This window comes from Oreochromis niloticus, linkage group LG10 (genome assembly GCF_001858045.2).
Source record: "Oreochromis niloticus isolate F11D_XX linkage group LG10, O_niloticus_UMD_NMBU, whole genome shotgun sequence".
Classification (NCBI taxonomy): domain Eukaryota; kingdom Metazoa; phylum Chordata; class Actinopteri; order Cichliformes; family Cichlidae; genus Oreochromis; species Oreochromis niloticus.
The window spans coordinates 1236468-1250588 of NC_031975.2; the positions used below are offsets into that span (position 1 = coordinate 1236468).

The 14121-nt window shown below is 43.6% G+C and overlaps 1 protein-coding gene across 2 annotated transcripts in view; it reads left to right on the forward strand.

The window, feature by feature from the left end:
* Nucleotides 1-2291: 2291 nt before the first annotated feature.
* The window catches only part of spns2 (SPNS lysolipid transporter 2, sphingosine-1-phosphate), a 57693-nt gene continuing 45863 nt past the window's right edge, over nt 2292-14121 (forward strand). Inside the window, exon 1 of one of the 2 annotated variants that reach the window (XM_005462999.4) lies at nt 2292-3523. In XM_005462999.4, coding sequence (XP_005463056.1) covers nt 3292-3523 — 232 coding nt within the window. In that variant the 5' untranslated portion in view covers nt 2292-3291. The remainder of the gene's footprint in view (nt 3524-14121) is intronic. The other variant, XM_003458030.5, reaches the window with a different exon arrangement.

Below are 14121 nucleotides of genomic sequence, written 5' to 3' on the forward strand. Positions count from 1 at the left end.
CTGCTAAAATTCCACATGTAGTCGATCATGGTGGGGACACGCTGGGATTCCTGCTTGGCAAAGTCAGACTGAGGCTGTGTACACAATAGGATGGTGAGAAAGACGGCACAGAAACACTATTCAGGATCATGCTGCAGGACTGGACCTCGCCCCATCATTTAGACGCAGGTACTTTTCCTTTTTAGGCAACAACTCCTCATGACCTCCCGAAGGAAGACACATAAAGGTGTGAATCCACTAGCATCTTCTTCAGTGTGTCTGAAGCTGTCGTTGGAGTCAATTATAACCGAACCGTCTCTATATCTTATGAAACCTGGGTAAAGTTCCTGCTCTCGCTTTAGCTTTTCTTTTCTTTGCCATTGTCTGTCGTGACGTCGGGGCACAGATGGGTACAGAAACTGCTGAAACTGACAGAACGGAGCCAGCTGCAATCTGTTCATCCTCTTTTAGGCAGACCAGATGTATTACTTCCATCTTTTTATTCTGTAAGCACTTGGGATACCACACACAAACAGATCCAATATTAATATTCATCCAGCTTTCGTCTCCATTACCCGTCGTGTTCTGAGAAGCTTTTTGGGAGCAAAGAAGAGCGTTCACAAATAAACAAGACTTGTAAACAACCAACTTGAAGGCTCATAAGCATCATTAACTGGGTTTCGCTCATAAATATATTTCCTAATTTCTTGATGAGATGAAATGATGTAAACCTCAGAACAATCTGACTGACTGGTGTTAAATCGCTGAACTAACACCCAGTTTTACGTTATCAGTCCATTTTATGGGATTACAGAGCCGTCATTAGCACTACACTGAAAAAAAGGCCATGTTGGATTTACTTGATTCAATAGTGGACATCGGTTGCACACAAATGTTTTGCTTTGGCAGAAACTTAAACAATTGAGTTCAATCAACACAACTTGTTCATATTCAATAAACCTGTGCATTTTGTGTTCATAAAACGCGATTGAAACATGTTTAGATGAAGTAAGTTGAGCTCTTGGAATATTTTAATCCTTCACAATTTTGTCATTTTATTTCAACACTATTCAATAACTTTTACCCCAATACTACTTGGTCACTTAAATACTACATGTTCTCTTCATATTATGTAATGTTCAACAAAGTCTAGATCCTGGTTACCATAAAAATTGAATGGATGTACAACAACTACCATCCTCCTATCTTTATCCTGGTTGCAGGGAAATAACCCTGAAGTAATAGGTTACAAGGCAGGGTACACCCTGGACAACTCATAAGTCTATCACAAACAACCATTTGCACTTACATTGACAGGTAATTTAGAATCACCAATTAACCTAGCTCTAACGACTGCATGGCTTTTAACTGTGGGGAGAAACCACAATACCCAGAGAGAAACCAGTGCAAACTAGCCAGACTGTGGATTTGAACCCAGAATCTTCTTACTGTGAAGCAACAGCACTAACCACCGTGCCACCAATCCAGACTTAACAAAAGCAGGAAAGCTATGATTTCAAGGCTTGATGCAGAATTTTTTTGTACGTTTTTGTCCTTGACAGGTTAAACCACAATAAATAGCGACAGCATACACGTGGTGTGTGTGTAATTGTCTGCCTCTTATAACTCCAGTGATTTTCCTGCAGTTTGACATCTCGTGCGATCTTGTGAATTTCATGAGTTCAGCAACTAACCACTCTTACTAGATTGTATCATGTCATCTCAACAAGAACAAATTAAGTTGTTGAATTTCATACAGATCCTTCATGATTTAATTACGTTCATAGAAACATGAAATTATTGTGTTTAAATTACAAGTTAGACTTTTTTAATGTAACAACCACCCAATTTGCTCGATTTGACTGAGATCGAAGCCTTCCTGAAACCACGATCCAAAGCGTACGAGACTGAAAGTTATTGACTTACTTCACTCGAACATGAAATGAACAATTTAATCTAGCCTCTCTGCATATCATGTAGTTTCTACACTATATAGTTACACTTAACTTTAAAGCATGAGGCACTTATGTTAAATACACGCAAGATGCTTACGTAAATCCAAGAGTTGGCCAATCCCTTTTTTTCAGTGTGCCTCAACAATGAAACTCCACCTGTACTGACCACTGATAGAAAAGGGAGAACAAAGTCTAATGTTTACAGTGTACAACACAGACACATGGTGGTGGGGTGGGGGTGGGGGGTTCCTTCTGTGACGCTGGATTATATCTGCTGCCTGAAGTCGGGGTTTGTGGTGGAAAGCCCTGTAACCAGTTACTACTGAGTCTGGTGACCACTTTAAATAGAACACGTGTCTGGACACTTGATAATTTAATTCACAGAAAATGTAATCATAACTCTCACACAGTGCTCACTGTAGTTTTCTGCCAAGAGAACAGACATACACAACATAGTTATAATAAAGATATGAACATTAAGAAATGAAATAATAGCTGAATAATTCATAATCAGCATTTAAAAGCTTGGAAATGAAGTACAAGAGCAGCAGTCCTTAATTATAATAGAGAAATCATTTCATTATCAGTCTGATCTAAACCACAACTACAGCGGAATTTATTTCCTCTTTCCTTCCAGTAGGCATGCTGGTTTCTGTATCTGTGGTTATTATGTACATGAACATATTGGTCTCAAATACCTGGCATACCTGGCAGTTAATGGCGATCGGAAGTCGATCTTTTCTTTGACACGTTAGAAACAAATACAAGCAAGAAACACGAAAACAAACTTGGAATATCAGTGTGCGCATCTATTCTAGGACACTTTAATGAAAATATAGCACACCGGGGCGATTATGTAGAGCCCTAAATATATCTGTGCAACATTCTTCACTGACCTACTTCTATTAGCCAATAACTATTCAGTAATAATAACTGACATACATGCGGTGAAATAAATACATAAATAAATACATAAAATCATTTTTCCAGCGCTTCCACAAACAACAGAGAGCCGCACCACAGCCCTGTGTCAGTATCAGGTGCGGCTCCATCGCTCGCTGCAGGTTTTCGGGGGGGGGGGCGGAGCGTTAGGAGGAGATCTCCCTCCTCTTTAAAAAAAATAAAAAAGTGAGGAGCGCACAGGCTGTCCGTCACCTCGCACTGGCAGAGAAATTATGATTCCGAGAAGAGCTGCTCCTGCGCTTCAGCAATTAAGACAACACTTCCACTGCGATTAATTCCATCAGAAATCTCCGAGCCTCGCTGAGTGCGGTCCCCGCTCAACTATCTTCTGCTCCATAGCCTCCCTCGCTCTCTCCTGCCTTCTTCTTCTGCGCTGGATCTTTCGTGCCAGAAAATGTGCGTGGAGAGCGATGGATGCGAGATTGAAGGCTGCAGCAGCTCGGATGAGGTGCGCACGCTGTCGGGCAGCATGAGTCCCGGACTGAAATCCAACCCGGACCTTCACCCCTGCAGACCGGGGCAGAAATTCCGCGCCGCGCTGCTGAAATGCCGCTCACCGGCCGCCGCCGCCGGGATCCTCAGTTTTGGGAACGTCCTCAATTACATGGATAGATACACCGTAGCCGGTAAGACAGCTGACTACTCTGTTTCATTGAAATCACAGTATGTTTTCATCATTTGTCTGACAGAAAGTAGAGCGCTCTCTCTTTATTTCTGTGAAGTGATTGTGCGCTAATTGCCCGTGGGCTGCTCCACTCTCGCGGTGCGGCCAGCCTTACCTTAGCGGAGACGGGCGGAACAATGGGCATGCCCGAGCGCAGTGGACTATCTGTTAAGACCACAGTGCTGTAGATTGGTCCCTGCGAGCGGTGATTAAATCAAACACGCACACGCCTTCTCTGTCACTCAACAAAGACTTGACCTAAACGGCTTTTTCCCTCCTCGCGGTCTCTAGATTATTGAGGATCGATCAATTAAGGCTTTCCATCCACGAGCCGCCCCCCACCCAACAGGCTTACGCGCGACGTCGCTTAGGGCTGATCTGTCAGAGGCATTTAACAATGCCTGGAAGACAAGAAGGGAAGAGAGTGAGTGTGTATCACTGTGAAGGATCGTTGGTTCTTGGAGAGATTTAGTCCAGCAGCTAATAGCCCGGGTCTTGTGCGACCACCAGCTCGAGGTGTGATGCCGTGATGAGGCCATGTGCTGCTAATCCTGTTAATCAGCGTCTCGCTGTACTGAAGCGGAGATCCAGAGCATGTTGCACTAAAACGGAGATGGAAATTAAGGCTGTAGTGATGTGAAATTGATAAGGAGCTTGATAAACTGATTGACATATTAGATGTTAAAATAAAATCAAGACGTGGTGAGATATTTTAAATATGTTTTGTTACAACATCAGTGTATTAAAGCTTCTAATAAAAGAAGTATATTTACTTTAAAGCACGGTTTGAATGTTACATCAGACCAGGTCAACATGCCTGCTTTATCATTATATTTTTATAGTGTGCTGCTCACTCAGGTGTGGGCACTGAATGGGTTAAATATATTGCTGCAGCATGAGAATAGAGGGAAGTGTGTTGAATGGGAGAGAAGGCTCTTCTGTGCATAGAAGTGCTTTTCCTGGTTAAAGGGCAGGTTTCTATTGCTGCTGACTACTTGATATGGTCACACATTAACAGTCCACCTGAAAATATTTGGGACACTTAACTTTTTTTTAAAACCCTTGTTATATCTAAAGCAGTTGGTAGTATTTGTCTCTGAAGCCCCTGGCAGAGAGGAGGAGTGGCCAATTCAAACAGGACAGTGTGTATTCAGTCATCATCCCCAAGGCTTCAGGTCCAGTCCGTCAACTGTAGAGCCACAGAGCCTTGGGCGCCTGGCCGATCATCAAGACAGGATGGTTTTAGCTGCACAGCCTACAGCCACACCAAGAATGTATTGATGCACAGCGGCATATCTAATCTTAGCATCTTCAAGCACAAGCCAGTAAGAGCACAAAGAGCTCAAGAAGCCACGTCCTCATCCCCAGTCATGGGTGACTCAGTACCCCTCTCTTACAAGATGAACCTCCTTATGTTTTGTTCAGAGGAAACCTTTTAATAAGGAGCTCTGGAGCGGTCCTATCTTTCTCTGTCATTTCCATCATGATCCTGTGTCGGATATTGACAGTTTTCACACGCAGAGCTGGGGGAGAAAATCCTCTGCAAAGCCGCAAACTTTGCCGAGGATCTCAGAGCGCTCGCTGTGCTGTGACAAGTGGAGGAGTGAGTGGAGAGGGGTGAGGAGAAAGTGGTAATAGGGAGGAGGAAAGGGAATGATAGTGCTGGGGAGGGGTGGTGGATGCAGCATCTTTGGCTAACTCATGCTGGAGAGAGGCTGTGTTTAGAGCATGTGGGGCAGAGGGGAGGGGGGCTGGGTCCTTTCGCATCTTGCCACCTGAACGCTGCCGGACAGTTTTGCATTATGCGTGGGCAACATGTGAGTCAGACCCTCACACAGAATAAGGACCATGCGGCCCGACTGATACAGCATCAGCTAATCTGCCATTTTGCTCCTCTGTCTCTCTCCTGTAGTGTGAGCTGTGCTGCAGTAGTAAAAGGAGGTGGAAGCAGCGCATCTGTTGGCAGCACAGTGTTTGCTGGAGCATGGGGGGATTACATAGAGCTCTATGATATATCTAATAATAATCACTGGAGATGCCTGTTACTGGTAACGTTTATTCAATTTTTTCTTACTAAAATAAAGTGTCAGCTCCGCGAGCAAGTCCTTCTTTCCCATCATCCATCGGCTTCTTTCTGTCCGCTCTGCTTCTCTCCTGCTTCTTCTCCTCTTTCAAATCCCTTCAGTAGCAGGTACCCAAAGCTCATCCCAGCTCCTAGATCTTAATGTCAATTAAGCAAGCATGAGCGCACTCTCACAGAGGAACACACACACACACACACACACGCACACACGCACACACACACACTTTAGAAACGATTCCACCATTTCAAGAGGAGCTGAATGAGAGCAGAGAGTTGTAGAGGGAGGGGCTGCTCGCTGCAGAGGCAGCGGCGTGCAGACAGCACTGAGCCAGAGCGATGCCGTTCCCCCGACCATCATCAAAAGGTCTTTGTACCAACACTGCTTTAGCGTGCGTTTGTGTGGATCACTAAAGCATTGTCACAGACACACAGGGTGACCGTTCGACAACAGTGATGGGAAAATTGCAGGCAGCACAGCAGCAGTGTCAAAGACACTTTCTGTTAATCCCTCGTGTGCGAGATCAAACCACACACACACATAAACTCTGGGTTTGACTTATCCAAGATGATTGTAGGAACCACAGATGCAGAGAGACGTCACCGTGTCTGTTCTTTTACACGAGGTTCTGGGTTTGATAGATTTAGTGCCAATATGTTTTACACAAGACTTGAATGTTTAATGCCACCACTCTGTGAGGAGGAACAGCTTGAGAACAAAGCAATTATATGAGACTTGAGCTGCTGCACATCGAAAGATCTCAGTGTGAGGCTGGAGTAACTGGAGAAGTGTCATACTGTCTGGCTTAAATGACAGATTTCTGTGCTGCGACTGATTTTACACTAAATGTTCTGTAATGTAAGCAACCTATCCACAAACCGTTCAGCTTTTCCATCCTTTTAAGTGCTCCTGTTTCAGCGTTGTAATGTGGTGCGTTTGGCTGGGGATCTTCAAAAGGCTGCTAACAGTTCAGATTTCTCCAATTTCCATATTTCTGTATTGTGGAATAGGCAAACGTACAGAGCTCTGGTTTTTGTCAGACACACTTATGGGCCAAGATCCAAGTGCAAACAGACTCAGAGGAGAGCACGATTAAGTTTCAGTGGGTGCTGAACAGAGGGAGGGTGTGAATGTGCAGCGAGTCGGACTTTCGGGCTCGGCTGCCCGGCCGATGTTCAGACCCGACCCAATGCGCTGCCTCACAAACCTGCTGTTGTTTCCACGACTGGCTGTGATGCAGACCGGGAAGAAATTGGGAGTGTCTGGGACATTCAGTGGTGTCCTGATGAGGCCGATGCCTCACTTCTCACAGCATCCCAGAATACCACTGTGGAGGCAAACGAGTCCCGGCGATACAAGATTGGAGTGGAGGGCGGTGCAGCTGGATGAGTTACGCGGCTCTGGCTGGGTCACTGCTAGTCTGGCCTTTGGAGGCAGTCATCTAACCCCCAGCCACTTATATTCCATTTGCTTTTTAGAGTGCATAAGAGCTTTGAGATTTACACAGCTACTCTATTTAATTGAATTTAATTTGAGGTGGCTTTGAAACCTTAAATCCTGGTGTTGGTCCCTGTGTAGTCCCTCAGCAGACAGTCCGAGCTCCTCGACAGCTTATCATAAAGAGGGGATTAGGAGGTTTTTTTTACTAAGAATATGAGGATATGTGAGGCAGACATGCAGCACTTTAAGTTATTTGCTTGGTAATTATTTAAGCTCTGATTTGTGCTATCTGTAGCCAGCCCCCCGTGTGCACGCAAAGGCACAGTTTGCACAGTAAAGACCACGACCTAATCTGTGCAGCACAGAAGTGTCGCAGAGCCACAGATTAAGATTCAAGTCAAGCTGTCATTTCAAGACTTCATCAAAACAGCGTCGCATCCCATTGGACAAGTGCGAGGTGTGCTCGGAAACCTTTGGCATTTTGCATTTAGACACAGATGACCCTTTGGTAATAATCCTCTTAAGGCCGTCTCTTTGTTAGACAGTAAAAAAGACGGTGCGATCTATCCAGTCTGACTGGCCAGGCAGTCTAATTCCTGTTAGCTTTGTCCAGCCCTCCTTATTAACACCGTCCACACGGGCCCGAGGCAGGACTCTGCATTCACCACTTCACTTTAAGCAGCGACAGGAAGAATGTTTCTATTTTCAATGACCTAAACTGCTCTTTCTGCTGAAAATGCAAGAAAGAGCTCCACTTCTGGTTTTACAGAGTCTGGAAAAGAAGGGAAGTGAACACAGTGTAGGTGTCTGTGTGTGTGTTAGAGAGATGTGGTAATAAATTAATATTGTAGATACCAAAGTAGGTAATGATGTAACCGTGCGCAGTGTCGCTGTGACGTCTTTTTAAGCCTGTAGTAGAAACATGACACAGCAGATGTTCTCAGCAACATGAAGCGCTGCAGTCGAAGATGTCAGGATAAGGAAGCATCGCCTCACGACCAAACTGTGCAGTTTGTGAGCCACGTCTCAGTTTAGCTGTCGGTTGTCTCGCCCTGCAGCCTGCACTCATCTCCCTATTTTCACCCTCTGTTGTTTTATAGCATCACATTAAAGGTCCCCCAACAATAGCAGAGGCATTAAAGAGATGGAACGGCCTCTAGTAATTTACTTTATAGGGTTGCCGCATCTTTCTCGCCACGCTTTTTCCATCTGATCTTGAGCTGTTTCGAATTAGACAGAGCTCCAGTGTAACAGTTCGAATCTCTTTGAAACGAGGCTTCGTCATTTCTGCACATTTTTGACTGTAAGTCAAACTCCGCCACAAAATCTGGACATAGTTTATTTCACTGTTGACAGCAAAATATTGATAGTATTTTACAGATGTTCAAGTAGGCGTCTTTAACAGCTACATGACTTCCTATACTGAGTGGACTTTTCCAGACTGCTTTCCCACAGATATCCCACTAATCTTTTTTTGGGGTCTATATCCTAGCGTGCCGTTCCCTGTGCTGTGAGAAAACAGTCTGTGTGTGCTTTAGGCTCCGATTTAGCCGACGTCTGTAATAGTAACCGATGGAATTAGACAGAACTTCCTCCTCGGCCTGTGGAGGCCCTTTCATGTGGCTATTCCAGATTTTACCATCAAGTAGACAAACTTCCACCCCGTGACCCCCTGAACACACTATTTCATGGTCTCTTTTGGGTGACTCTTTCACACCTCCTCTCCATAAAGCTGTTATTTTGGCATTAGCCCAACTCGACACCCTGCATCTGTCATCGCAGCTATGAGGTCATTATAGATGTTGCATTCTGGAGAGGATATTTTTATGCAGTGTTGCCTATGTAGCAGACCCGGGGTTTAGAAATTGTGAGGGAGGTGACATGAGGAAATGACCCTGCATATGGTGAAAGGGACGGTGAATGTTGGCGCTCTGGAAACAACTGGAGGTTTTTTCCCTCCATGCTAGAGCATTAACAGGACTGCTGCATAAATAATAGAGAAATAAAAGTAGTAAATTAAACAAAAACTAAATTAAGCAGTTTTCAGTGTATTAACAGGTTACTTGTTACCTGAATGTTATAGCTCTTACCAGTCTAGCATGCTATATAGCATTAATAGCTTCATATAGCTAATTAGCGGTAGCAATGTGTGCAGATGGCTAATTAGCATATCTTTATACATTTTACTAACAGGATTTCTAAACGGATATTTTTTAGCCTGTATTTGCACCAATGCTTTTTACAGCAGCACAGAAGGTGCACCTAATTAAAAAAATATAATATACACTAAGTTCAACACATAGCTTGGGCTAACAGACTAGTAGCTTCATCACCATTGTGCCTCTTTTTGTAATGTAATGTAACGAGGCTTTCATAAGAAGCACATGTAGCTGCTGTGATGTCATCCATTTGTTTGTAAAGTTACATTTTGAAGCCTTGAGAGTTTTCACCATCCGAGACTAAACAGGAATATATCCAACTGAGAGCCCGAACAATGATCGTCAGTCGCCAGTGAATATATCCTGAATAATTCTCTTTTATGAAATTTAGAATCAGCAAAATTTACAGAAATGGTCTGAATGTTTATTCAGTGTGACCTAAAATGACTGTGAACCATAAACTCATCAGCAAAGTGTTTCCTCTGGTTAAGTCCCAGGGTCCTTTTCCCGTACATTTATATCACTGGAAATGTTTTTGCAACCACATGTATCGCGCCACGATGGCTGTGAAAATGAATGCAGTTTTATTCCACTTTCACATTTTGTCTGCAGTAATTATAGTGGTTGTTGCATGTTTGTCTTTTGTTTTTTGCCTTTTGGCCTTTATTATACAGTGAAAAGCAGAAAGAAGAGAGCAAAGCGGGAAGAAGGTGGGGAGAACAGGGTGCAGGAAATGGTGTGGGGTCAAGCTGTCGCAGCTCCTATAATGGGATTAGTTTAGTTGGTACGACTGCAGACCAACGTAATCACTGACCGGAGGAACCCTTGTATCTGACTGTGACTTAGACTTGCTGAGATTGTAATTTTTCCAATAAAGGTGCTGCTTATAACTTCAGAACTGGAAAAAAACTGCTAATAGCTAATTTGAGAAACGTTTTTAATGACAGTCTGGACGAACTCGGCTGCTCAGGTTCAAAGCGTACGATGTTTTTAATAGGATCAAGAATCTGGGGGACAATTTTACATACAGTTCATTTTTATCTCGACTTATCTTTAAACTTACAGTAGTTTGATGAGTCCACTGGTGAAAGCCAACAGTGATTACTGAAGTCTTCATGTAACCTCTGACAAGTAAATCCAAGCTGTAGCCTGATGATTGCTGACCTCCCCTTGGTGTTTGTGGACACAGGGACCAAGAGGAGGTGGTTTCTTTGGTGTAAAGGGTTTGCTTTAGGATTACAGCCCTCAGACAAACACATCATCTGCTACGTTCAGGGTTTTTTAGGAGGGAAAGAAAAAAAGAAGACACCATGAGCAGAAATGTGAGTCTTCTCCCAGTTTGTGTTGCACTGTTTCCAAACACTGAAAGTTTAGATTGTGCCCCTCCTTTCCCGTGTCATTATCTGAGGAGATAGGAGTGTTTACCTGATGAAATGCTGAAACTTGTCTTCTTGCGCAGATGGACGGATTACAGGAAGGAGGGAGGAAAGATATGAGATGGGTTGCGTACTTATTTGAGATGCTGTCAGAAAACAGTTCGTCCCTGTATAAAAATGTCAAAGGAAAAAATTTGCTTTCCTGCCTCCCGTGCATTCCCTGTCTCACGGCCGAGCTGCTAAAATTCAAACGTTTAATACATAAAAATACAAAAAAACACACAGAACCAGTGTTTTTTTGAAAGTTCGTCAGATGACCGACCTTTTCACCGCTGGCTTCACGTTTCCCTTCCCTCCAGCCAAACCCTCCATTTCCACACACAGCAGGAGAAATAACAGCACGAAGGGAGAAAAACACAGCAGCACAAACCAAGCAAAGTGTTTGTGTTGTGAAGGTCATATTCAATCGTTCCCCTGAGATCGGTGCTTTGGCTGAGGCCGGCGAAACATGCAGTGAGGAAATGGAAATAGAAGTCATCGCAGTCCGTTTGGTGTCACTGGAAAATGACGTTCGCAGACGATGGGTATTGATCAACAGAACAAAGCTCAGAATCTGTGATGAAACTGCCCCGAGACGCGCTGAAATTGGATTTTCTCTCACACATTAACACGTTGCTCTTCAGACGACTGGAGTCTAATATTGACCTGCTCGCAGTTACAGCCAGCAGTTGTGAAAGCAGACCTACAGTAATATTAGCTCGTAGCTCCTGGAAGCTCCCACAGCTGCTACGATTTGGACTGTTTATTTAGCAGCACTTACATTTAAAAAAGGCTTCTTTCATGAACATGAGACTGTAAATGGTAAAAGCATTGTGCAGTAAGCCGTGTGTGTGTGTTGCCTCACATGTTTTTTATTTGTTTTGTGGATATGTGTCATGTGTCAGGGCTAGATGGGATTGCAGCAGATTTTTCATTACTGCGTTTATGGGGGGAACTGTTCTGGAATAAGGGTGCTCACCTCTGTCAAAGTTTGAGATGTTTCCGTTGATTCCCGGGGTCAGAGGTGGGCTCGCTAACGGCGCCGAGTGTTTCTTTTCTACATTTGGGATCAAGGTCCTTTGACTTTTGAGCTCCAAGACAACAAAACATAGGCGCACATGCAGATATTAAAGTGAACATCGGGCCATCGTCACACTGTGTTTCCTAATCGGCTCTGAAAGCTTCTGAGTCACTTGGTACGTCTGTGTTCTGAGGACACTGGCTGACGAGACAATGACAGGTTTAGATGTTTGTTTTTGTCAGACTCTGGAATGGTTGGTTTCAGCTCGCTGGACAGCATCCTTTTGTTCTCTGGGCACCGTAAATGTTTAACGGTCCACTTATAAAGACATTACACCTCTTAAAAAATTTGAATTCGTGCATTTCTGTCTTGCTAAGAGCAGATCGTTGTGACTTAAATGCAGTGGAGCTTTCTTTTAAACAAAAAGGTTTAGCTGTCGCAGGAGCTTGTTAATGGAAGTTTCTGCACTGCAAAGCTTTCCGTGCATATTTCTTAGTATAGTTTATTGACAGATAACTGTGCATGGCCCGAGGCTGCTGTGCGGTAGGTATGTGGGCCGTTCTTTAACGAAACAGGCCTGGTATGTGGATGTAGTTTGAAAGGAACGAGAACGGGTTCCTTGAGGTGTTTTCCCACGCCGAGAAGAATTCAGACTCACCTTGTGTTTGACAAATTAGGCAGAAATTTCAGCTTTTAAAGCGGTGTCATATTCTTAATTTACTGAAATGGATATTGTCAAAAAAAGAAACTTCCACTGGAGAGCAGCAAGCAAGACTCAAAGACATGTTTGGGTTTCTGTCAGTGTGTGAAACAGCAGAGGACATAATTCATGAGGCAATGAAAGATGGATGCCACGTTCTTAGCTAAACTGGGGCGAGTTGATGAGTTCCTGTGTGACAGTGACACTGGTAGGATTGGTTTGGAGTGGTGGGTGCAGAGTGGTAGAGAGGTCACCTTGACCGAGTCGGAATAAAAAGGCTGATATATGTCTGATTGGTTTTCCCTCTGGGACTTACTGAGATGTTGGGAATTCAGGCGGAGGCGCTGTAGCGTCACTGAGAGTGTAGACATTACTGTGAAGCACATTCTCAGTGAAGTGGGTGAGAGTGGCAGTCCTGTTAGCTTTAGCCAAATGTAGTTATCTGAAGAATTGTGACTGATGTTTGGGAGTGGAAACTCCAGACCTTCCTTGTTTCATCAGTCGTCCTGGACCTCTTTGCGATTCAGCTGAAACTAAATTGTCGTAGATATGATGCACCTGAGCGAGTCGAGAAACCTGAGATCCATTTAGTCGTCATTACTGCTGATAAGAGTTTCTACTTTTGAACTACGGGAGTAGAAAATCTATGAGAGTCTGTAGTTTTGATTTATTCCTCTCATTTTTATGGCAGCGTACTCATTTTCAATACTAATGTGATTTTTCGTTAAGTGACAGCTCACTTTAAATGGATTGATTTATTACAGATTTTTACCAGCCTGCTAAAAAAATCATGACAGCCTTTTTGTTTCTAAATTAAATCCCAAACGGTGCTTTAAGTGTTACACATATGGGATCAGCTGGGCCGGGTGGCCCTTAATTCTCCATTTTGTGAAGCTCAGCGCCGTGATCTCTGAGAGAAGATAGCCACGCTGCGCTGATTTGATGCTAAATTGAGCTGAAAATACAAAATTTAGCCAGTTTTCTTCTCTTCTAGCTCTAGGTCACTTTGGAGTGGACCCACTGCTTAAGAAATAAAAGCACTATAGTGACAGCCCACAGGCATCTGATTGTTATGCGTCAGCGCTCACTCTGGGGTTAAACAAAGGGAAAGTCAGAATAAGCAGATGACTCAAATGACTCTCTTCTTCTGTTCTTTAAATATTGATATCAGGATCATTTTAGAGGGTTTCATGTTCCAGTAATTAAAAATGCTTTGTGTAAAAGGACGTCATGAAGTAAGCCTCTCCAACAAAGACACACATTATCTCTACTTTACAGCCGACCATAAAACCACACAGAGACCAGAGGAGAAGGCCGGAGAGTAAAAATGAAATCTCATTAAAAATACTGCACAACGATTTTAATCCAAACTCCTCACTGTTATGTAAAGCACTGGGATTACTGACAGGACACATGTGCTGCATGTGCATGCTGAGGCTCACAGACGTGCAGGCTAATGTTAGAAGAACAATGCGCCTTTGGGTCTTTAGCTACTTTTTCATAAAGTGCCTGTGCATTCACATAACCACACATTTGCATAATAGAATAAACACAGCGGGTAAAAAGGGCGTGTACTGTTTGGGATTCACGTCTTTAGTCATTCAAGGAATGGCAAAGCTTTGTCGATATGATGTCATCACCTGACATGCGGTATGTAGTGCTGCTTGGTGAATATTAGCATCCTTTTCCTGCTTCTAAATACATATTGTAAAATGTAAACCTGCTGGCATTAATTCAATTCAAT